Source organism: Polypterus senegalus, chromosome 15 (assembly GCF_016835505.1).
Source record: "Polypterus senegalus isolate Bchr_013 chromosome 15, ASM1683550v1, whole genome shotgun sequence".
Classification (NCBI taxonomy): Eukaryota; Metazoa; Chordata; class Cladistia; order Polypteriformes; family Polypteridae; genus Polypterus; species Polypterus senegalus.
Genome location: NC_053168.1, coordinates 76,432,894 through 76,459,386, shown reverse-complemented (window position 1 = coordinate 76,459,386; position 26,493 = coordinate 76,432,894). Strand labels below are relative to the sequence as shown.

The 26,493-nt window shown below is 37.3% G+C and overlaps 1 protein-coding gene across 5 annotated transcripts in view; it reads left to right on the top strand.

Annotated features, from left to right (window-relative positions):
* calcr (calcitonin receptor) overlaps nucleotides 1–26,158 on the top strand; it is a 401,799-nt gene extending 375,641 nt beyond the window's left edge. For all 5 annotated transcript variants that reach the window (XM_039736983.1, XM_039736984.1, XM_039736981.1 and 2 more), the window contains exons 9-13: nucleotides 8,986–9,046; nucleotides 9,149–9,215; nucleotides 16,136–16,354; nucleotides 16,441–16,482; nucleotides 25,035–26,158. In XM_039736983.1, coding sequence (XP_039592917.1) covers nucleotides 8,986–9,046; nucleotides 9,149–9,215; nucleotides 16,136–16,354; nucleotides 16,441–16,482; nucleotides 25,035–25,256 — 611 coding nt within the window. In that variant the 3' untranslated portion in view covers nucleotides 25,257–26,158. The remainder of the gene's footprint in view (nucleotides 1–8,985; nucleotides 9,047–9,148; nucleotides 9,216–16,135; nucleotides 16,355–16,440; nucleotides 16,483–25,034) is intronic.
* The last annotated feature ends 335 nt before the right edge of the window (nucleotides 26,159–26,493 follow it).

Sequence of the window (26,493 nt, the reverse complement as noted above, 5' to 3'; positions counted from 1 at the left end):
AAAATCAAGCAGATTGTCATTCTTGTCCTTTTTGATCACCCACTATATGACTTGTATTGTTTTATCACTTGCACATTTTTATAGATGTGATAGCCACTTAACACGATGGATTGTTACTTGTAACTGTGTGTGAAGTGAAATTTTCATTTGCATGTTAGTGGCAAAAGGAAAGGGTAATTAAAACAAATATATTGTGCGTTAATTACAGCTTATATAATATAAACTGCAATATAAAGACCTGTAGATACGTACAAACCTACAAATGTAAAATACTCACCTCTGAATTCTCTTAACCAATTTTTCATTAAATAAAACAATTTAATTTTATATACTGTAAGTACATCAGATAATATGCAGCTATAACTATCCATTCAGGTTTTCTAAAGCACCTGTTCAACAGTGCCAAAGGTTTGTCTCTTGACATACAATAACCAAAAGCTGTACTTGATGTTTTACATTGGTGAATAGAAAATCAAATTCAGAAAAGCTTATAATAGTGATAGATGTTGACTTTGACCAAAAATGTTATTACCTATCAAATAATAAAAGTAGCAGGATGGTGGCAAATCTAGTAGAATTGTCAACCTCCAAAGCTTGCACCTTAGATTATGTTTATAGGTGTGGTGTTTTCTGGGCTTTACTTAGAGAGTCTCTCCTCATTCCACAGTCCAAATACTTGCTGTAAATTTGACTGGTGGCTGTACATTGCCCTAAGTGACTAAATGTATGCATTTGTTTATATGTCTCTTGTGATGTAATAAAATATCATAGATAGTGAGTATATGGATTGTTCTTGTGCTGCCAAAATCTGTTCTGAACCTAACTCAAAAGATTTGTGCATAAATTCTCTTCTTCCTGTTCTACAGAAATAAATGTTTCTATAGTTAACAGAAGCAAAATTATTATTTTTGAGAATATATATGTATTATTAATATAATATTATATTGTACATTATTTACAAGTAGTTACGCAGTTTACGCAGGGTGTGTTTTCTATATGTTTAAAAGTTCACATATTTATTAGGATGGTTGCTTAATCAGATACCGTAATATTTTTGAGAAACAGCCTTTATTACAACACATTTTCATGCTCTACATTTAAGCATTTAGCAGAAGTTTTTTTTACAGATGGACGATTCCTTAAATCACTTGTTATATTCCTGCATTGAGAGTAAGCCTGTATCATTATTAATGAGGAGAGCAATTGTGTGGTGTAACTGTATAGATGAGCCATAAGGGACAATGTAAACTCCTGTAAAACATGGCCTTTGTCACAGCAATCACCCACTAAGGTAAATTTCAAAAGAGCATAAAACTTAAGAATAAAATGGAAAAACAAATTGCAGAAATGTAAAAATATACAAGGTGTACACAGAAAAATCAAGCAGATTATGAAGTATGATTCACAACAGCAAGCTATATATCACACATGTTCTGAAAAGGTTGTAGTGTTGTGATGACCCATGTGCCCACAGCCTTGGTGCTGCCCACTGTCCAGGGCATTGATAATCATGACCAAGAATGGACTAGGTCAGGGGTGGCAAACTCCAGGCCTGGAGTGCCACAGTGGCTACATGTTTTCATTCTAACCCTTTTCCTAATCAGTGACCAGTTTTCAATGCTAATTAACTTTTTCCCCATCACTTTAATAGACCTGTTAGAAGAGTTCAGTCCTCTCAATTGATTATTTTCTTTATTAAATAACAGCCAAGCAGAAATGAGATTTGAAATGAGCTAACAGATGATGAGCTAAACTGGGGCTTCAAACGTCAACCAATTTCACTCCAATCACCTTCTTAATGAGAAGCCAATTTTTGCTGTTAATTAAACCCGTTATTTAATTCCGTGGCTTGTTGCTGCTCTCATTCTGCCACAGCACACATTTTGAAAACATTATCTTTCTAAGAGCACCGTCAAAATGTTTTGGTGACCTAAGAGATCAACCTTACCAAGACCATCACCTCTCTTTTATTTCAGATATTGTGTGAAGGGGACTAGGCTGAGGGAATGTAAAAGTGAGAGACTTACTTGTCAAAAGTAGTGTGACAGCGCATGAGTCATGTCTCTGGTGTTGTGCAGTTGTTAAATAAATAAATATGTGACAGTGAAACTGTTTTAAAGGGATAACTGTGTCTGTCAGGTGGACGTCTCCTCATGCGCAGAAGGCCTTAGATGGGTTAGCAGAAGAGATGTCATTTTGTGAAGTAGGTACCCCGGCTTGGATATTGTTAGAAGATTGGTTCTGCCAGGATTTGTAACCTTGTTTAAATAGAATATTTATAATTTGTTCTTATTGGATTTTAAGCTCAACAAATACACTTGCTTTTTTGGATTATTTATTTTTTGACTATTTGGAGCACTGCACTTTGTTTTTCTTTTGGAACACATTAAGTTAAAAAAAACACTAGCAGTTGTACCATGCTCTTGATTGTGTGTGTCCTCATTTGCCCAGCTCATCCTGGCCATTTTATCGGCAGTTCTGGGTTCAAGAACTGCAAAGGACCATGACCTTCACAAATAGTAGCAGTGTTTATTTATTCAAACATTGAGAATTTAAAATGCATTCCAAAATATGCAAAACAGTGCAAAAAATAATTAGTTCAATACATAAATAATCCATACATTTGTGCCGTAGAACCATATATGTGTCCCCATGGCGTTTAAAATACTTACTCCAATAAACATTAAAGTTCACATCGGAAAAGTAAAACCATGAATGCTCCTTCCTTTTCTTTTACTGTCATTGTCAGGACCCATCTGCATCCCATGGATGCAGACCACTGCTATATAAAATTATATAAAATTTTATAATTCTAAAATAAATTATGTATTTAAGTTCATAGCAGTTTTTTAGGAATATACAGTGCAGTCTAGCCTGGGGGCAGGGGTGCAGATGTGTGGTATTGTGGCAGAGATGCTCTGGGGTGTGGATGAAGTGGCTGGCAGAACATGCATTCATGTGGGCATGCACACAGTGTGGCCGATTAGCCTTGTTAGCACTCCAGAGTGCGTAATTAAGCACCTGCACCTGCCAAAATTTAAAAAGAAGAAAACGAGCAGAACATACTTTAGTTGGAAAAGAAATGCTAAGGCAAAATGTATGAGAGCAAATAAATGTAAAAATGACATCATAGAGGAGGAGGAGAGCAGGCAGTGTGGATGAGTCCCAGTGGAAGCCAAGTCAGCTGAGCTCTGAAGTGTGTCCCCACTGAGAAATCAGTGTTAAAGCAGGAACTTGAATTGACCCTCCCAGGGATGCTTGAAGCACTGCTAGAGCATATGGTAAGACAGAGAGCTAACTTGGTGCCTCTTGGCAAATGCTAATAAGGAGTTGGGTGAAGGCAACCACAGCAGTTGGTGTCACCTCCAACTGAGAAGATCCACTGGTGTGAGCTGGGGAGACAGACAGAGAGAGAGAGAGAGTGATGCTTGGGAAGCCTAACCTGATGCTTTGGAATGTTTCATATTTAGGATTTTAAAGTATTTATTCCTTGTTTTACCTACCTGGAATATTTATTTAGAGAGATCTGCACTGCACTTTATTTTGACATACACTTTGGACAATGTTATCATCTCTCACTTGTTTTTGTGCCCATCTCTGCTACTGGGGTTCAAGTGGACAATTTAGTGTTGGGTATGCATCCCAGATCTTGACTCCTGACTTTTTACACTCTGATGCTTTGTCTGCAGATCTATACTTGCAGCAAAGGTTTAATACATTATTTGTATCATGTGCTATTATTCTAATTACTGACATCTGTGGTGTTTATCTTTAAACTGTCTACAAATCTCAAACTTACTCTCTGTGCTCCTTCCTTTAACAATTAAATACAAACTGTAATGGGTACCAAAATGACATATGAAGATGTATACATAATATATACATAAACCTAGAGTACATTGATTTCACACAAAACTTTTGGTCCCCATCTTTTCTTCTGCCATTTTAAATGATTCCCACTGTGTTTCTAGCTCAGCTACCTGACTTAATAGGGTTGTAGAACCTTTCCTGATGCTAAAGTTTTCTTTGAGAATTCAAGTACAGCTCAATAGTTTATTGCTACAACGTGATAATATACCTGCAGACTTTGCTAAGTGGAAGTCCTCAATAGAATCAGCTAAAATGAATGCAGTGGGTTAAGCTTACTCAACCAGAAATGTACATATCTCCCTCCCTCCCAGGTGTGATCCCTTAGCACAATAAGGTTGTGTTCTACTAATTCCACCTAGTAGCCATACATGCTTTAGCTTGATACAGCTTAAAGGCTTTTTATTAATTTGCCAGCTATAGGGATGTTGGATGAGTTAAAGCCTACTTTCATTTTGAACCAATCTCCTGACATTGAAGAGTCTAGTAAAGAGGCTTACCTTTGATGAAGTTGTATACATGACTACTTATACTGAAATAGTTAGGCACAAAATTCCCACAACCATTATGCATCTCTTTGCTTTTCATCTTCCATAGCTCTCAGAGGTTGAGGGTGATTACCTTTGTTTGATCAATTTTGGTTTCTTGGAGGCATTACATGACTAAAGTACAACGCTGGATGTTAAAATGAAGCTAGGGCCAACACAAACAAAATAAAAGCTCAGTTCACCAATAATGCATGAATACCTTCCTTATGTACCTTTTCATGAGCATATTTTTCAATCACTGTACTAAGTGCAATTGCAGCACCTCCAGTGTGGATTAAAAGGTTTGTGCTGTCAGTGCAAATAATAATGCTATATTTATGCAACCCTTAAGCGACCATTGCAGTTTTTTGTACTTGTATTGGTGCTGAAGAGATGAGTGCATACCGAAGTGCAACACTGACAAAAAATTAGGAAATACATAAACTAAGGACAGTTATCCAGTGCCTGCAGCTTTTTCATGAAGGAAATCAGTATTGGAGTGAGATTACGCCATATTTGCATTATCTGTACTTTACCGTTTTTATAATTAAAAATATTACCAAAAAAAGTGATTTATTTTTTACTTTTTGTTAGATATCTTAGATTTTACATATGTAGAGAAATTATGCAGTTTTTGTTTTCTTATTATTAAAATTTTTTAATTAGAATTTATTAAAAGCAAGTAATATTCAATACAATTAAGTCAAACTTAACAAAACTAAATTCAATTCAATCCCCATCCAAGAGAAAGAATTCTGAAATGTTGTTGATTAGATCCTGACAGGTTTTTAAAAAGTTTTGAACAGATCCTCAAAGTGAGAATATGATTTTTTTCCAATTTCAAATACACTGAAAAAAAATGTGATGATTCGCACTTAATATTTTCAATCTGAACCAATATAATTCTTTTTAGCTTATTGATCCCACAATTTTTAAGTTGAGGCAAATCATTTAGAGGGATTGGGTGCAATTCACTTGTTTTTTTTTTTACTGAAGTAAATCTATTTTTTAAGTTGTTCTTCTTTTTTGGCAGTTGGAAAGCCATTAAACTGGAAAGTTCGACCGAAAGAGTATACAAATGGCCCCTCAAACACAGCACATGAACAACCTAAAATATTAAGTTAAATGAAATAGGATTTTTACATTTATTCCCACCACCATAACTTAATTTGGTACAAACAATTTTTTTTACTTTGATTGAGATCTGAAACCAAATATTTCAAGCTGCAACACTAAATGACTAATTTTAAGTTGCTTGAAAGAGAAAATTTACGTTGAATGAACAACATCAACGTTATACTTTTTTCAGTGTAGTATATAACATCAAGTTATTCTCTGACTTAAAAGAGCTGGGTTAGGATTCTTCCAGAGCAAGATAAGTCTACGTGCTAATAGTAAAGTAAAGGCAATCACAATTTGTTTGTTTGTTTGCCCATCTGGAAGAACACCAAATACAGCTGTCAATGGATTAAGAGTGATTGAGAACACCAAGACTGTCTGATAGGCATTTAAACATTTTTGTCCAGAATGATGTTAATTTGGTGCAGGTCCAGAACATGTGGCCTACTGAAGTTGGAGCTTGATTGCAACGTTCGCAAATTAGATCTTACCCTGGAAACTCAATAAAAGACATTCAGTTGAATAATTGTATGCTTTGCACATATCGAGTGAATTCTGTGCATGGCTGCCTTCCACTCCTTTTCTGGAATGTTGAGTGGGAGATCCTTTTCCCACTGTACTCTGAGATCTTTGAAAGGGAGAGACTTTAAAATATTTGTATATATTTTAGAAATGCTATCTGAGTTCTCAAAACTGATCAGTATTTTTTTCCAGAATAGAAGTAGGTGGGAGGTGAGGAAACTTGGGCAGATTTCATTTAGCAAAGTTTCTACTTTGGAAATAGTGTTGATGGGAAGCTAAATTTGGAGAGTAATTGTTTGTAGGATGCAAAGACATTGATTTTGACAGTGATTTATTCCCATGTAGAGGGGCAAAGATAAAAGCTTCTCTATTTTTTTAAGTACTTCCTACATTGCTTCCATATTCTGAGTAAATGAAGGACACAATTTTTAATGTTTAATTGACGTTGATATTAAAACTATGTTTAATGCAAAAAAAGTGAATATGTTATATGTAAGGTATTAATTTAGGTATTGATTCCTGAAATATTTATTATTCTATTCTATAATTTCTTTCATTAAAGAATGTAAATCTAAACCTGAATAAATAATAATAATAAAAAAAAACCTTTGAGCCTTAAAGTATCCTGACCACAGAAGATATTTTCATCTGTTTGCCTGGGATGGACACTTTAGACAGTGCTCTGCAATCAGTAGTGCTTTAACGTCAGAAAAGTCTACTATTTGATGTATCAAGCATTCAGATACTCTTAATAAGCGTTCTTATAGAACAGAGAGCCCTATGTTCAAAAAATAAAAAGGAACAACAATTTATAAAAAAAAGCAGGGGCACAGTCTCAGCAGAGCAGCTAAAGTAAAATTTAAGACTCAGTGATGGGGTAAGGCCTGTCACAAGCTGATTTGGATGAAGAGGACACAGACAGAGGCCCTGATCAGCCTGGCACTACACTGCAGAAGGCTTCTGACAAGCATGTGCTAGGTCCAGCAGTGGTCGAACTTCTATCCTAGATGCTAGTGGAACTTAAAAGAAGCAACACTTACACTCATACCGCAAGACCAAAACAAAACCTGAGGCTACTTCATCATCTCATTTTAAACGTTTCCACCAACACCAGCGCCAGCAACAATATCCACTAGCTACAAGATGCCATGAGAGCATTTTGCCTAAAATTATACAAACAATGCCACCAATATGTGGACAATGGATATGAAGGAAACTTAAAAACTGCATATATGTATGTAGCATGTATAAGCACAGGAAGGTCTGAATGATGAAAGTCAAGAAATGAAGGAGGTGAAATATCTAAGTAAGCATTCTCAGCAAAAGCTGGAAAAAGTTTACAAGAAATGGAGAGTAAAAGACAATAAAGTGTTTGATACCCAAATAAATGACATGAAGCAAATGATGTACATCCAACAGTTGGAACAAATGGCATCTGCTGCACATGAAAGAACGACTACCTTCATGTTTAACTCATCATAATAAATCAGCATGCTCAGAGTCAGAATTTAGAGAATAATGAAAAAAGACTGGAATATGGAAATCTTATTAAACCATTTTTTGCTGTTTGTAAAAATTGATGGTGAGGCCATCAATGAAAACTCAGAAACAGACAAAGTAAAGTGCACAGTCAGTCTCATTTTAAAATGGCTGAATATCACAACTATGATTTGCTTTTTGCTTTTTTCCACTTCTTAAAATAACATGGATTTTGATAAGTTTATGATCTCATCAATTCCTCAATAACATTTTTGACTTGAAAAATTTTAAGCTGTGTTTTTAAAATTTATTAAAAGAAATGCTTCACTTTAGAATTCAATGTTATGTAGTAAATTAATATATACCATTATTGTGAAGAAATAACTTTGACTTGAAAAGTACCACAGTTATCTTTTAATCTGTTTAAAGTATGTCATAATTCAGTAAAAAATGCAAATTGCACAATTATGTTGCACATCTATATTTTGTTTTAAATTGTATAAAATGTGTTCAGAACAAAAGTCAAATGTTGAAGAAAGTCATCGTGCGCATGGTCATATGCTTTGAGAATGGCCTGCACCCTGATTTTTGGACTGAATTAATGTAACATATCTCTCAGATGGCCATAGATGTAACATTACTCCCAATCCTATATCAGCCACATTTAGAGTAACAGCTAACGGGATAAGATTATACTATATGATGAAAAATCTATTTTGACAACCTACACAACATTGTTTGCATGAAGACTCGTTTTACTTAAGAAGAAGAAACCTAACCCATCCTCCATACTTCAGTGGGAAAGTGATGACTAATATTATCTGTAACTGGATAAAATGTTAGTGACTGTCTCTCTCTGACAGTGAGGAACGGTTCAAAATATTTTCATAATTTGGCACAAATTAATTACTACTGTTCTAAACTAAGCATGCCTGGTCCCTACTAACCTTTTTCTTTTGTCTTAATACATACAGTATGAGAAATCACTTCACATGTTGTTCTCTTGTCTCTTAGCCCTCTTAGCTAGGTAGAAGAGGAAGACTGGGTGTTCATTTTGATGGAATTCTTTCTGGATTGTAAAGTTTATAATTCTATATTGATTGTCTGAACAGTACTTTACTCAATGGTTTAATTTGATGTCTCAATAAAGCAAACTCACTCCATAAGAAATCCAAAATTTAATTTGACAATCCTACCAAATAGAAATAGAACAAAGACAATCACCATGTAAAACTTGTCGTGGAGAGTGTAATCTCTTTAAAACATTGAGAATATCTAGTACTATCTTGAAGATATCAATGTCAGTTGATATCCATTTATTTGCATGTAATTACAGTAATCGGATAATATAATTGTTCTAAAACAAATCTGATTTACTGCATTAAAATTGTTACATAGCTGCAGAGCTTATATTCATGCTTTGATGCCATTTCAACTGTGTGAGGTTTGTTCTTAATTCATCTTTTCACAGGTTTTCCTTTGGTACCTGCATCTATTCATGCAGTTGGCAGAACAAAATATTTTGATGACAAGTGAGCATGTTGTTTTAATACGACTTTAAGTAGAAATCTGTGATAAAGCTAGTTTGTGGTATTTGTTTATTTATGGGTTTTTTTTATGTTTGTGTCCCACAGTTGTTGGATGAGCGTGGAAACACACCTTCTTTACATTGTTCATGGGCCTATTATGGCAGCTTTATTAGTAAGTATTGTTTGTGTAGTACAAATTCAAATTACTTGCTGTGCTTCCAAGAACGTTTTTAATCTGAAGTAACCATCTGAATTCAGTTTCTTCAATATACAGTATAGTCGATTTCTAGTAACTGTAAAGTAAAAAAGTGCAAAAACAAGATTTCTGGAGGCCTTGTCTCAGAATGCAAGTCAGCATACAGTAGTTCATAATGTGATTTGACTGAATCAAACTATACCATGCATAAAGTCTAATCTAGCATTACAGTATTAATATGGTCAAATTTAATTTCTGTGGAAGAAATTTCAGCATATATTGAACAACATAAAATTTTATTTAAGTATTAAATGACAACATGTAGTTTTTGAACAACACATTCAAATCTGACATAACTATTTTACTATTTTATTTATAATTTGTGTTTAGATTAAAAATCTTTCAAAATGGCGAAATAAATACTGGCTTTGATTAAATGCTGGGGTTTGTGCCTAATGTCCTCTATTAAGGGTGCTTCCTCAGTTATTTCAAGATGACTAATGGCATAAAGTCCATAATTTCCTCTGCTTCTGAATTTAACTAAGCTTCCTTTGTTGTTTCTATTCTGAGATTTCAAAATATATTTTCAAATTTGGTCTTTTCATTGTAATTCGTTGTGAAGGTTTAAAGTAAAAAAATATAAGGGATTCTTAATTTTATTATGTGACTTTATTCAGTAGTTAGGTTGCCTGCACATTTCCATCTCAACTTCAGATTACGTCATGTAGCTAACTGAGCAGTGAGAACCCAAAGGCCCTCTAATTCATGCTGACAAAGTACATTTGCAATGCTACTTCAGTACACAAATGACTTTAGCTGCGGGTGAAAGCTCCAGTTGCACTTTATGCAACTGTTGTTATGGTTCTGCCTTTGTCCAGAAACGGTTTCATAAACTTTATGACCTTAGTCTCGGAAAGTTTTTCTCCCGTGGGACAACTGGGATCTTTTCCTGAATAAGGAGAGGCATTGCACATGTACTTTGTCAGCATGCCTGTGTTGATCAAACACAGGAAGCTCTGAAGCGTACTTGTGACTTTACATTGTAGGAAGGAAAATAATTAAATAAATCAGGGTAAATAATGTTCAATCTGGCTTTTATATAAGTAACATATAAATGTTTTTTATAGAAAGACCATCACAAAGCATGATCACAAACAGAACTTTGAACGATACCTTGGTAAGCATGGTAAGCCCTGCTGTTTCGTTTAAAGATGGTAGATTGACTGGTAGGACGATGGCCAACCTGTTGCTGCATCTAAACGGTGCCATCTTTTGCCTTTACGCCTGGTGCGGCTATGTTGTTCTTATGTGTGACTAGACGTTTCTTGCAGGGAGGGGTTCTGTTCTCTTTCTCTGATGTAGAACCCTCATTCTCATCTGAGTTCACCTCTGTAGCAATAACGGAAACCTGGCTAAATAACAAAGATGGGGATGAGTGTAACATAGAGGGATACACATTTTTTAGGAAGGATAGACAGAACAGAAAAGGAGGTGGGGTTGCTGTTTATGCCAAACAGGGTTTAAATGTAAGTCATCTTCAGTTGGATGATGAGCCCCATCTTAGTGAGGACATGTGGCTTCGCCTGGAAAATATTTGGGAAAAAGGTTTTATTTTAGGAGTGTGTTATAGACCACCCAATTCAGACAGTAATTTCAACACACATCTTTTTAGTACTATCAAAAAGGCAAGTTTACAGGGGATATTATAGTCATGGGGACTTTAATTATCCAAATATTAAATGGGATAACCTTGCAGATGGAGGATCACAAGAGCAGGAGTTTTTAGAAGTAATCAGCGACTGTTTTTAACACAGCATGTTAAAGCACCAACACGGGGTGAAGCCTGTCTGGATTTAGTATTCTGTAATAATCAGGATAGAATTGAGGGTGTAGAGGTGATTGAACCACTAGGGTCAAGTGACCATAATGTAATACAATTCTCAGTATTTTGTAAGAGTACAGATGCAAAGACTAAAATTGTTAAGTTGAACTTTGGTAGGGCTAATTTTGAGCAGATGCGACAAAGTCTAAGTAGGATAGACTGGGATAAGCTTTTAAATGTGGAGACAGTCGAGGAGCAGTGGAACAGGTTTAAAATGTTTTACATGTAATGCAGGACAGATACATACCTAAATTTGGAATTAATAGGAAACTAAAAAAAACTCCACGATGGATTAATAAAGATTTAAAAAAGAAGTTGCAAAGGAAAAAACTGCTGTATAAGGCATATAAGACTAATGACTGCAAAGAGAACCGTAGCATATGAGAAATGAGGGCAACCATTAAGAAGGATATCAGAGAGGCTAAAAGACAGTTGGAGAGGAATATAGCAGATAAGGCGAAAGAAGACCCCAAGAGATTCTTTCAGTATTTTAGTAGTAAAAGAACAGTTAAGGAGGAGGTCAAGTTCATCAGGAATAGTAAAGGGAATTAAAAGATACAGACAATGAAATAGCAGATGCCCTAAACTTACATTTTTCTGAGGTGTTTACAAGTGAGCAAGTGGATAACCTCCAGAGGTAAACGCAACTACTAAGGAGGTACTGAGGGATTTGGAAATTGTAGAGGAGAAGTGCTGCTCAGATTAAATAAGATGAAATCAAACAAATCACCAGGCCCAGATAATATTTATCCTCGTGTTCTTAAGGAGGCTAGTGAGTACATATATAAACCCTTGACACATATTTTTAGGAAGTCACTGTGCACTGGAGAGATTCCAAAGGACTGGAAAATGGCAAATATCATCCCATTATATAAAAAGGGTGACAGGGCAGATCCAAGCAACTATAGGCCAGTAAGCTTAACAAGCATCACAGGAAAATTAATGGAAGGAATTATTAAGGATAAGATTGAGCAACACATGGCAAGGACAGGAGTTATTCTGAACAGTCAGCATGGGTTCAGAAGGGGGAGGTCGTGTTTTACTAACATGTTGGAATTCTATGAGGAGGCAACAAAAGGATACGATCAAAGTGGAGCTTATGATATTATTTATCTGGACTTTCAGAAAGCATTTGATAAGGTGCCACATGAGAGGTTGGGCATCAAGTTAAAAGAAGTGGGAGTTCAGGGTGATGTTTTTAGATGGGTGCAGAATTGGCTCAGACACAGGAAGCAGAGGGTGATGGTGCGAGGAACCTCATCAGAACTGGCCGATGTTAAGAGTGGTGTTCCACAGGGGTCAGTGCTAGGGCCGTTGTTATTTTTAATATATATAAATGATTTAGATAGGAATATAAGTAACAAGCTGGTTAAGTTTGCAGATGATACCAAGATAGGTGGATTAGCAGATAATTTGGAATCCGTTATATCATTACAGAAGGACTTGGATAGCATACAGGCTTGGGCAGATTTGTGGCAGATGAAATTTAATGTCAGTAAATGTAAAGTATTACACATAGGAAGTAAAAATATTAGGTTTGAATACACAATGGGCGTCGAAAATCGAGAGTACACCTTATGAGAAGGATTTAGGAGTCATAGTGGACTCCAAGCTATCAACTTCCCAACAGTGTTCAGAAGCCATTAAGAAGGCTAACAGAATGTTAGGTTATATAGCACGATCTGTGGAGTACAAGGAGGTTATGCTCAACCTTTATAATGCACTGGTGAGGCCTCATCTTGAGTACTGTGTGCAGTTTTGGTCTCCAGGCTACAAAAAGGACATAGCAGCACTAGAAAAGGTCCAGAGAAGAGCGACTAGGCTGATTCCAGGTCTACAGGGGTTGAATTATGAGGAAAGATTAAAAGAGCTGAGCCTTTACAGTTTAAGCAAAAGAAGATTAAGAGGTGACATGATTGAAGTGTTTAAAATTATGAAGGGAATTAGTACAGTGGATCGAGACTTGTATTTTAAAATGAGTTCATCAAGAACACGGGGACACAGTTGGAAACTTGTTAAGGGTAAATTTCGCACAAACATTAGGAAGTTTTTCTTTACACAAAGAATGATAGACACTTGGAATAAGCTACCAAGTAGTGTGGTAGACAGTAAGACGTTAGGGACTTTCAAAACTCGACTTGATGTTTTCTTGGAGGAAACAAGTGGATAGGACTGGCGAGCTTTGTTGGGCTGAATGGCCTGTTCTCGTCTAGATTGTTCTAATGTTCTAATGTTATAGCATGTCTTTATTTGAATACAGCAGTGTCAGATCGGGGGGAGCGTGAACATGACTGGGAAAATAAAACTAAATAAAAAAAAAAAAACGCTAACTTTTACAAGTACTGTACCATAAATTTACACCAGTTGTTACAGATTCAAATCAAATGTATGTTTTTATTATATAATAGTAATAAAAAACGCAGCTCACTACTCAAAATGGTAAATGTTGGAGGACCCGGGAATCAAACCTACAACCTCTTGATTATGAGACTGTGCTTGTTACCGCTGCATCAACCAAGTGGACATATCTGCTTTGTACCCTAAGCCAACTTCTTTTTATAAAAGGTTATATTCTTGAATAAAATCACAATTGTTTTGTTATACTTGTACCTATTGTGAAAGTGTTTATTTGATATTTGGACTTCAGTCACATATTATACACTTCATATCTACATTTTGTCAATTATTACTAAAAACATGAAAAACGTTTCTATTTTAGTTATGTATTCAACAATTCCTGCCTCACATTTTCCTATTATCTTACAGTTACATAGATCATTGTAGGCACTGAGCACACATGAAATGTTTGCATTCCAAATGACAATATATTATTTACCCTCTACAATTCCAGGCGCCTCACACCCAGATAAACAGATTTGAGCTCTGAGAATCTTCTGTGCGACTTGAGCTGCATCAGTGGGGTTGGGGGATAGGATAGTAGGGTGCTTGCTGCTTGTGCTGCTTGACACATTTGGAAAACAAAGGAGCTCATGACAAGGTGCGAATGAATCTAACGTGGCCTAGGATTACAGTTTTTTTCAGAGGTTTCAAGGATTCTAGTGTTTAAACTAAAACAGTAGGCACGATCAATCACCCATTTTACAATTTCCTCACATAGCAGAACCTAAGGGCCTTTTAATGGCATAGCTACTGTAACTCGTCAGGCTCTCATGGATATACTGAGGGATGGATGATGTGCATGGATATTACATATTATTAATACTGTACAGGTAAGTTGAACACTATGACTTTCACCAATACAATTTGGTTTATACTGTACATAACATAAGACATAACTAACATGATTTTGACTTTGACACAAGTATCTCTATATATAATCTTCATTTGGACCTTGATCTTTGTTTGTCTGCGAATGAATTAGAAAAAGCACTAGATGGCAGTAGAGAGACAGCTAAAACATAGGCATTGCATAAAGAATCTCCTCCAGGCTTATACTACTGAAGACTGTAGTACTCCAGTCACACCTCAAAACACAGACATTCAAACTAAACAAATTGTTGTGCTTTAAATTAACTAAAGAGATCTTCATTTAGATCTTGACCTTTGTTTGTCCGCGAATTCCACGCATGCGTAGACCACCTACCAGTTTAGTACATTGTTGTTACTCACGAATGTCAACAATGTGCCGGAATAACGAAAGGGGTGGTGGACAGTGTTACGCTAGTTAGCTCCTGAGGCCTGGTTAGAGAATGAGATTGTCGAAGATAAAAGGTATGTGCCTACGTAACATATGAATGAAAGAAAGACAGTGGGTAAAATGAATGACAACGTAACAGCATGTTCTGGAAATTATTATTGTTACGTTGTAGCCAGCGAGTGCTGCGCGTCTCACAGTTGTACGGTGGCTTGCTCACATGTCCGTGAAGTGATCCCTATTTATGCTTTAAAGAGCCTGGATACCTATGTGTCCCCATTTTATAACCATTGCTCCGTGTATATTGCCTTACTCTTTGGATTGCCAGAAAGCAACCTGCGAAATTGGAGAAAGGTTGAGAAGTCATCGTGAGAGGAAACGATAGTGTTGTGAAAATGAGACGGACTGTGAACGGACAGAAGCAGAAATGCTCCTACACCACCACATAATTACGATTTGGACAGTGATTCTGAGTAGACCGTTCCTATCGAGTCAATATCAAAGGGTTTTCTTTTGTAATTTTGTTTCCCTTATAAAAAATCATAATGCTGTGCGACGAAGGGCCCAGTTCACGAATGGCAGCCTCGTTTAAACAGGGAGCCTTTCACAGACAACTTTAACATGGCTAGTTTCATATAATATGCCTTAAACTTTTCATTTCATAGTTCAACCTCCACTTTAAATTACTGTATATATATATATATATATATATATATATATATATATATATATATATATATATGTTTTCTTATTATCTATATAATACTTTACTTATACATAAATCTATTCCATATAAGATTTTTATACCCAATTTGGATTCAAATTTGTCTGATTTGCTTAGTATAGTTAGAAAATAATTTAAAAATATACTTTATTCGTTGACTTTATATATGCTGGAATTTACTCCATATGCAATACACATATCATATTGGATTGTATAAAAACACCTATAGACAATATAACATATATGATCTCTTTACTTTACATCTACTATGTTTAAGTTGGAGAGACACTACTTTAGTGTGTATGTACAAGACAAGAAAAATATTTCAAAGTTAACTTCAGGTCGAAATAAATGAAAAAAATTACCTCTGTTACTGTGTGTTCAGTTATAAACAGTAGAATGACTGCAAGATAGTTAGGAACAGTGGCTAAATGTTGAACATTTTTAATTAAAAGCTCATAATATGAATATATTAACTTAAATAATATTCATTTTCACTGAATAATTCTTGCCAAAAATATTTATTCTACCTTAAGTAGATATTTCACATTTTTTAAATTTCACATTGAGCAAAGATGAGTTGCAGAAGAAATTGAATGCATTCTGCTTTTTTAAACACTCCTTATGTTTTACAGGTAAATTTGTTCTTTTTACTTAACATAGTGAGAGTCTTAGTCACAAAGCTAAGAGACACTCATCGAGCTGAATCAAATATGTACATGAAAGCTGTGAGAGCCACCTTAATTCTTGTTCCATTACTGGGGATTCAGTTTGTCATCTTTCCCTGGAGACCAGAGAACAGATTAGCTGGGGAAATTTATGACTACATTATGCACATATTGATGCACTACCAGGTAAGTATTTACTAGCAGATTCAAAGTTAAAATAATAGAAAGAAAGAAACTGAAAAGTCTAACATCACTATGCATTTCTTTTTTAGGGATTATTAGTGGCAACTATATTCTGCTTTTTCAATGGAGAGGTAATACATTTTTATTTTATTTGTACTTAGTAGCTGTTGGTAATAGGTATTCCTTCATTTGAATCCCAATCATGGCTATTGTGCATGTGGAATTTGCATGTTCTTCCCAAGTGTGCATTGGGTTTTTCTTTCAGTAATGTGATTTTCTTATCACATCATAACAGTGCCAATGTAGAGTTGCAATCTGTCTATCACAGACGTCTTTGCAGGTGTTTCATAGCATTCCTGTTAATGTTGACCAGAATATGGTCTGCTTCTTAATGTCGAGGACTAGATATTAAATGACAGTTTGTTCGGTCACCAATGTGTCAGAAAACAGCTCTTTTTTCTGTAGGACATCTCATCATTATAGTTGAAAAATTGTGATGTCATCAAATAAGCAGTGGTTTGCAGAAGTGAACAAGGAGTACAGAATTAGCTTCAGTGCACCATAACCAGAGTTGGGAGTAACGCCTTACTTTTCAACCAATATAACGGAGCTTGAGGAGGTTAGCTAGCAAAATTGGAGTAAACTACCCAGGTGTCCAAAACTTGTACAGACTTACCCAAAAAGATTCAAAGTGGTACTTGCTGTCAAAGGGGCGTCTATAAAGTACTGAATTAAGGGTCTGATTACATGTTTCAATGAGAAATTTCAATTTTTTAATTTATAAAAAATTTGCAATTCTTTGTGAAAACATGTTTTCACTTTCTGGCTTTGGGTTATGGTATGTAGCTTACAGGGCAAAAGTGGGAAATTTAAAGTTAAGTCTACAATGTGATAAAGTGTGCAGAAAGTGAAGGGATCTGAATATTTTATGAATCCACTATAGCAGATGTATGATTTGGTCCTCAATTACAAAGCACAAGCACAAAGAAAGGCAGCTTTCTATTTCTCACGCTTTATGCACCCGCACTCAGCTTGCTCTGTCACCGCAAATGCTGTGTGAACAGCCACCCTCTGTCACCAGCCGCCGTTCACTGGATGAATATGTGCAGGCGGCTCGTGGTGGATGACTTTCTGTTTTAGAGTTAAAACTTACAAGGGTTAAAGACTAACGGCAAGAATATTTATTCAAAAACGAAAACTAAAAATATTTTAGTAAATTATTATTTTATTTCAGTTAGTCTTTCCAGCTACTTTAATAGTTTCGTTTAGATTTGGTTTTTCATTTAGGTTTTGTTAATTGTTTTATTTCAGTTTGCGAAAATGGTTTTTTAATAATAGTTTCAGTTTTGATTTTAGTTTTCGTTAACTATAGTAACCTTGCTGCCAACAATTTATTTGCAGCAGAATTTCAGTTGCAAATGTTACTGCATTGCTGGATCAAATGTTTTGGGAATGCCCCACACTCAAATCACTCAGGGAAAAAACATTTGCTTATTTTTTAGATATATGGATTTACAATTACTATCATTTATGTGACAGCCTTAAGCAACATTATGGCAATGCCACTTTTGACGACTTTTCCAGCGATTTTCACCCATAGCCTTCACTTACATAAGCTTTTGCAATTCATAGGCAATCGGCAATGCACTTCCGTTAAAGTCTTTGGAGTGATTTGACATGCCAGGTGACTCTCTGACGCTCTGCTTTGTGAGCCTGAGAACTGCTGACAACCAATGAATACTCACGTAAAAGTACAACAGATATAATGTAGTGAAGAGGAACAAGGAATGTGGGTGCTTTGGACCTCACAAGCAGAAGAGAAGCTTGTCTGTCTGATGTTGTGTGTTTTACATATCACAACAGAATGGAAAAAAGGCAGAGCTTACGGCTGAACTTGCCATATCTGTTAGCCATTTGTACAGCACCAGCTCTGTCAGTAACATGGTGTTAGCTGTCAGTAAAAAGGGGTGAGCACAACTGTGCAGGAAAGGCAGCATGTAGTTGCTAAATTTCACTGATTATCAGTTGAGTAAATTGACATGGTGCAGTGATGAGATCAGATTAAGTTTGATGTATCTTATGACTAGAAGTCGTATAATGTGACTTTGGTGTTAAGCAACAAAAAATCTAATGTTATAAACTCAAGGTCCAAAGCTAAAATACATTCATGCTGTTCAAAATTAAACACACCAGGCCTCTGTTCAATCTTTCTGACGCTTCAACATTTATATCAGGAATGTCTTATTGGGCTGTCTGTTGACGTAGATCTCAGAAGTGGGAAGGGAGGTTTAGTCTAACTTAATTTAATCTAAAGAATGAATCCTTGGAATGTAGTTTTAATTGAATATTTGAATGAAATGTGCCTTACTTTTTTATTAAATGTTATTAAATCGATAACATTTAAAAAAAATAAAACATCAACCAACTGCCTATTTCAAGGCACATGAATTTCATATTCATAAATTTAAAGTGCTCAATTTAAATCAATACTGTCTTTCAGGTACTTTTTGGAATACAAAATTAGTTATTTTTTAGGAATAATTTAAAAGATTTTTTTAATTACCAGTCAAGTTTTAAACAGAAATATTTGTGGAATATGAAGCTATACACATTTTTTTGTTATGCTTCACTGGAAAGGTAGGGAAATTTCTATTAAAAAGGGATCAAGAGATGAAAAGTAAGCCAGAGAGCAAGCAGAAGTTCATGGCCAAAAAATCAGTCCTGACTTTTGCCAAAACCAAATGAGAAACCAAAATTTGCCATGAGAAAACAAAGTGAGAAATCTTTGTATGGAAAGTGAAACAATTTATAAGTAAAGCACACAGCATATGCAACATATTTTTATCCACTCTCAGGAGGGCACAATGCTGATCTTTTATACCATCACACTGATAATGACACACACTGTCCCAGTCTCAGTAAGTAATCATAGCAATCAAAAGATGAAAGTTTACAAAATGGCAACTCCCTAACAAAATCGAGACGGCATTCGAAATGATGTGAAAATAGACAAACCACTGTAAATATGTTTCAAATACAATTTTAATGTACAAGAGTAGATTCAACACACACCAAAACCCTTAAAACAAAAAAGGAAATTAAAAAAGATGCATAGTATAGTTAATTTCAAGGTACCAAATCATAACCATTTTCATCTGGCAGTGAGTCTCATTTATGCAAATGTCCATAATTGGACACAATATTGATATTTAGCGGTATGGAAAGGTGTCTAAGGCAGCATGACAGCCTTCATTTGCAAGTTGTCAGCACTTAACTAGAGAAATGCGCCTGACTGCCATTGGTATATCTCTTGAAAAGGAATACAAACTTGGCTAGACATTTTTTGAAGCACAAAGTACTGTTTAACAAGTTGGAGATTTCACTTAAGAAGAAGGAAAAAATTGGCAGGTATATTGCAATCCTGCTGATTATAAAATAAAAAAAAGATCAAAAACAAATTAATATGTGATCTTTTGTACATTTTTATTTGTTTATTGTTGATTAAGCTCTACTTTGAGTCCCTCCCAGATGACTGAGCTTCTCACCTTATCTTTAAGGGAGAACCCAGACACCCTACGGAGGAAACCCATTTCAGCCGCTTGTATTCGCGATCTCGTTCTTTTGGCCACTACCCATAGCTCATGACCATAGGTAAGGGTAGGAACATAGATTGACCGGTAAATTGAGAGCTTTGCCTTGCGGCTCAGCTCCTTTTTCGCCACGACAGACCAATGCGGACCAAGCTCTGACACTGATCGTATAGGAACCGAACAGCACTTACCAGTGGGTCTGGTACCCCATACTCTCGGAGTACCCCCCCACAGGATTCCCCGAGGGACATGGTCGAATGCCTTTTCCAAGTCCACAAAACACATGTAGACTGGTTGGGCAAACTCCCATGCACCCTCCAGGACCCTGCTAAGGGTGTAGAGCTTGTCCACTGTTCCACGACCAGGACGAAAACCACACTGTTCCTCCTGAATCCGAGATTCGTCTATCCGAAAGACCCTCCTCTCCAGGACCCCTGAATAGACTTTTCCAGGGAGGCTGAGGAGTGTGATCCCTCAGTAGTTGGAACACACCCTCCGGTCCCCTTTCTTAAAGAGGGGGACCACCACCCCAGTCTGCCAGTCCAGGGGCACTGTCCCAGATGTCCATGCGATGTTGCAGAGGCGTGTCAACTAAGACAGTCCTACAACATCCAGAGCCTTGAGGAACTCCAGGCATATCTCATCCACCCCGGGGCCCTGCCACCAAGGAGTTTTTTGACCACCTCGGTGGCCTAAGTCCCAGAAATGGGGGAGCCCACCCCCGTCCCCAGGCTCTGCTTCCTCATTGGAAGGCATGTTAGTGGGATTGAGGAGGTCTTCGAAGTACTCCCCCCACCGACCCACAACATCCCGAGTCGAGGTCAGCAGTGCAACATCCTCACCATATACAGTGTTGACACTGCACTGCTTCCCCCTCCTGAGACACTGGATGGTGGACCAGAATCTCCTCGAAGCCGTCCGAAAGTCGTTCTCCATGGCCTCCCCAAACTCCTCCCACGCCTGAGTTTTTGCCTCAGCAACCACCAAAGCCGCATTCCGCTTGGCCTGCCGGTACCTATCAGCTGCCTCCAGAGTCCCACAGGACAAAAATGTCCTGTAGGACTACTTCTTCAGCTTGACGGCATCCCTCACCACCGGTGTCCACCAACAGGTTCAGGGATTGCCACCGACGTTCCCAGCAGACCCTCACAACACATTTGGGCCTACCAGGCCTGACCGGCATCCTTTCCCACTATCGAAGCCTACTCACCACCAGGTGGTGATCAGTTAACAGCTCCGCCCCTCTCTTCACCCGAGTGTCCAAGACATGTGGCTGCAGGTCCAACGACACAACCACAGTTGATCATCGAACTGAGGTCTAGGGTGTCCTGGTGCCAAGTGCACATATGAACACCCCTATGCTTGAACATGGTGTTCGTTATGGACAATCCGTGACGAGCACAGAAGTCCAATAACAAAACACCACTCAGGTTCAGATCGGGGGGCCATTCCTCCCAATCACGCCCTTCCAGGTCTCACTGTCATTGCCCACGTGAGCATTGAAGTCTCCCAGCAGAACGAGGGAGTCCCCAGAAGGTATGCCCTCTAGCATCCCCTCCAGGGATTCCAAAAAGGTGGATACCCCAAACTGCTGTTTGGGGCATACGCACAAACAACAGTTAGGACCCGTTCCCCCCACCCAAAGGTGGAGGGAGGCTACCCTCTCGTCCACTGGGGTAAACCCCAATGAACAGGCTCCAAGTCGGGGGGCAATATGTATGCCCACACCCGCTTGGCGCCTCTCACCGGGGTCAACTCCAGAGTGGTAGAGAGTCCAGCCCTTCTCAAGGAGATTGGTTCCAGAGTCCAATCTGTGCGTCGAGGTGAGTCCGACTATATCTAGCCGGAACCTCTCGACTTCACGCACTAGCTCAGGCTTCTTCCTCTTCAGAGAGGTGACATTCCACGTCCCAAGAGCCAGTTTCTGTAGCCGAGGATCAGACTGCCAAGGTCCCCAGCTTCGGCCGCCACCCAACTCACACTGCACCCGACCTCCTTGGCCCCTCCCATAGGTGGTGAGCCCATGGGAAGGGGGACTCACATTACCTCTTCGGGCTGTGCCCGGCCAAGCCCCATGGGTGCAGGCCCGGCCACCAGGCGCTTGCCATCGTGCCTGGGCAAGGGAAAATCTCCAAAGTTTTGACTCATCATTGGAGGTTTGTTGAACCGCTCTTTGTCTCATCCCTCACCTAGGACCAGTTTGCCTTGGGTGGCCCTACCAGGGGCATAAAGCCCTGGGCAACAGAGCTCGTAGGATCATTGGGACACGCAAACCTTTCCACCACGATAAGGTGACGGTTCAAGGAGGAGCTGGCTCATCATGTAGAAGAGAATCAGACTACAGTGACCACAGACTGTTGAGTAGCTCAAGTCTTGTACAGTATACAGCAAGAAGGGGCAAAATTTCACTTGAAAAACTGCAAGAATTATTGTCTTTAGTTCCGAAATGGTGATGAAGAAGTGTAATTAAAAGAAATGGGGATGTGATCCAGGTGGTAAACTTGTCACTGTCCCAACTTTTTTGGAGTGTGTTTGTTTATGTTTAACAAATAGAATTAAGTTTGTCGGGGAAAACACTGAAAATCTTTGCTTTGCCCCTTTGCCTGTTAAATAAAGGTTTCAAGTGAATTACAGATTTAGTTTTTATTGCATTTTTAGAAAGTGTCCCAACTTTTTTGGCTAGCTGAACACATTATTATCTGAGAGCATGAGTGCAAATGTGCAGTTACTCAGGAAACCAAATCACTACAACTTTCAGGCAGTTCCCCTATGCTGTGTACTCTGCCCTGAAAGATGCATACTAGATCTCTTTAACTTTGCCCCATCATATAAAGCCTGTGCCTAATACAAAAGAATGTTACGCATTTATTGAAATCATTGAAAAATAGTGCAGCCAATAAATCAAAAACCTACATAATGCTGCATTCATATCCTTTATATCATCTTTTTATGTCTTAACTTACATGTTTTACAAAGCAATTAAGTGTCAGCGTCTAGACTCTAGAGGCACCTAGTTATAATTTCACATTGCTTTCTTAGCATTCAATTGTTCATAGGTTTTCTTTCTAACTTTAAATGCATTGGTTTAAAAGGATTTACTGGCTATGGTTGGAATAGTAAAATTGGCATAGAACTTCCCTCATTTTCTCTGTAGTGCACTTCATAATGCTACAAGATGTTGATGATGCCAGTGTTTAATTCTATGTCTTCACAGCTCTGCAGATCTGAATTCAAATACTGAGTTTTGTAGTTCTCTACTTGGGTCCAGATGCATTTTCCAGTTAACAACATTAGTACAATTGTGACTAGAATAGACCATTCAAACCATCAAGGTCATCCATAAAGACTTATGCTCTACAACAAAGCTTGGAAATGTATTCTATTTGTTTCTAACATTTTTACGAAATCTAAACTGAACAAGTTTTCAACCATGTTCCTGTGTTCTTGTTTCCTCCTACTTTTTATAGACATGCTTGTTAGACTGACTGGTCACTGCAGGTTGTCTCTGTATGAGTATATGTTGGTGTGTGAGTGGGTATGTGTTCTGAAATGCTGGGGCACCAACCAGCATTACCCTCCTTCTTTCCTTCTTTGAACTTAGTAGTGTTGGAATAGTCTTTGTCCTCCATTATCCTATACTGGATAATAACTGAGATCGAGCAGCTACTTTTAATTAGGAACTTGAAGTACTTCTAATGCTAGGGAATAGCCTGCTAGAAGCACTTCCGGCTCAAATGGAAGTCCCTGAAAGTAGGGATTGTGATTCCCTGCAACTTCCCCTGATCGCCCCCAAAGAACCCAACAGGAGTACCCCATGGAACTATAGCTTTTAGCATGCCCTGCGGGTATCTGTGTGGGAATCCTAACCCAGCTGCCATCTTGCGTATTGGGGAAGAAAATATTTAGCAGTGCTCATCTTCCCTAGTTATTCCATTGCACCGGTCTCCTAGCTGGGTAAGGATCTCAGTACCTGTTAAAGATATTTTGTGAATAAAAAACATTTATTTGCATCCAGGACTCTCTTGGCATGGTTGTGTCTGGGGATGCCAGCCCATGTCTGTCATACATTATACTGTATACAATTTTTTCTGTGTTTGGCACTTGGGCAATGAATTATATAAATTGATTTTTAGTTTTGAAATCAATCACATATTAAGGTTAAGGAATATTTTGACTCAAGGATATCCTTAATAGTGTATTCTGAAAATTACCTGCAAGCTTTTAATACATGATAAAAACTTATATCTTATATATAAATGATGTGGAAGTGTGTGTCTGTCTGTCCGGCCCGGAAGTGAGAGGTGGAGTCGGGGTAAGGACTCCACCTCCAAATTAAGAGTCACTTGCTTAGCCGCTAATAATACAAGCGAGGCGGGCAAAACAAAACCTCAGACGAAAGACAAAGTCGCTTTGCTGCCAACATCGGCAAAATGGTATCCCTTTTACTTTTCCACCCACCGCTAATACACAAGTGAGGCAAGCACGTCGGCAAAACGAAATGTCCTAGGAGAGAGATGCCCAGAGTAGTTCCTTTCAATTACCTGACAACTCTACAGTTCAATTTTTTTCTGACGATTTGAATAGTTTCTACAACCCCAGGCTTTTTACAGCACGGCCTTACACAGCTAATATTTCTATAATCAGAAACCATCTCAAATACAGTATGTAGGGAAAACATGTAAATCTTTATGTAAATTAAATGCACAAATTTTACAATCAGCATTATCTATGCATAAATTCAACATTAGCATCACTTGGATATTCTCTTAATAATGTCAAAACTGGTATGATTTTTTTTTTAATTAGGCCAAAATATAAAATAAGAAACAACTGCCAGGACCATAGATGCAATGTAGGATGTCAAAGTAGTTCTCAATTTAAATGAATCTAACTAAAATAAAAACACTTTTTAAAGGTGTTTGTCACAAAAGTAAAAACTGAATAATTATGATGAGAGTATGTCACGAGCTGTTTCCATGAACACAAATGTTCTAGTGCCTATGATTGCAATGCGAAATATGTCATCAAGTGCAAACTTGCAGTGAATTTGAAACAAAGAGTCCTATTTTTATTATTGTCGTTCTATTTTTCAGGTACAAGGGGCTCTCAGGAGACAGTGGATGCAATACAAAACTCAATGGGGACAGCGCAGACGAGAGCATTGCTCATCACGGTCTACTTCTTATACAGCAACATCAATTACAGAGGTCCCTGTGTATCTTTATCACCATGAGTGCAATAGTGAACATTTGAATGGAAAACATTCAGAAGACTCTGAACTTGTTGCACTGAAAACAAAGGAAGCATATACTTAAAGGAAAAATAAATGTATACACAGTATATATTTTTACATCTTGTACATATATGCCACCACAGCATAAAATGCTTTTCCGACAATAAAGCTCTTGACTAGATGGGTTGAAGATAAAGCAAGCCAACGGCTAAAAGAAACTCTTCTTCAAGAAATGACCTGCAGTATATCATGTAAAAAAAAAAAAAAGAAATCTGTACAAGGCTTCACATTAGCATTGTTTGAAACATAATTGAACTAAAGCTGCTAGTTTCAAGCTGAAAAGGGCTTCTACAGCAAGTCAATGGTTGCATTGATACCAAAGGGTGTGTTGAGTTCACAGACTAGAACACTAGTTATACTGAGCCAAACACATAATAATTGTAAGATAATAAAATAATTAATGGAATTAAGAGATTGGAAGAAATTTGTTGGTGCCTACACCTTAGTTTCCAGCCACAGTGCATCATATTATTTGATTAATCTTTACACTATATAACATCTTCTATGTTATACACACAAATCAACTTACCCAACCTTTCATTGTAGATCATTAACAAAAGGACAATGTGAAGAGTTAACTGGGTTAATGTGATTGGTTGATAGCTTGTCACAAGATGGGAACCATGCATAATATGTTTTCAGACACAATGTACATTTCTTCCTGATGTTACTTCCTAACAATTGCATTTGTATCAGTTGTCTCCTATTACGCTCATCAGGGCTAAAGCTGGCAATGATCTAAATCTGTTTGTTGTAAATATCTTTTAACTTCCATCAATGACTTTTATCACTTAAACAGACAAAAGGAGCTGTGAAAGGGTCTGCAGGGGCCATCAGTGCTTACTGGCTTCTGTGTGTTTTCCGTACATTTATGTATTTTCTTTTCAAATTCTATCTATATTAAACATAATTATTTTATTTAAATCCTCTCCAGTTTGTGGTTTGCCAAGAATTGATCTCAATTGGTTTTCATACGACAAAAGCAGATTTCAATGTATGCTGTAATTGCTGCAGTGTGCAGAGTGGGGAATGCAGCACTTTCTTTTCAGCCTCTTTCACGCCTGATTTCCTGGAAGTTTTAACTGACATGTTCAGTTTCTCTGCACCCTGGAAACAATTGAGCTACTTTCAACTAAAGGTAGCCCGATCTTTTCTCTAAACCTTATATATTATTTTTGCTATTGTCTAGTGTATGTGCGTTAGGAGAGTGTATTAATCTCTATTTAAATAAAATGTATTATTAATCCTTAAACTGCTAA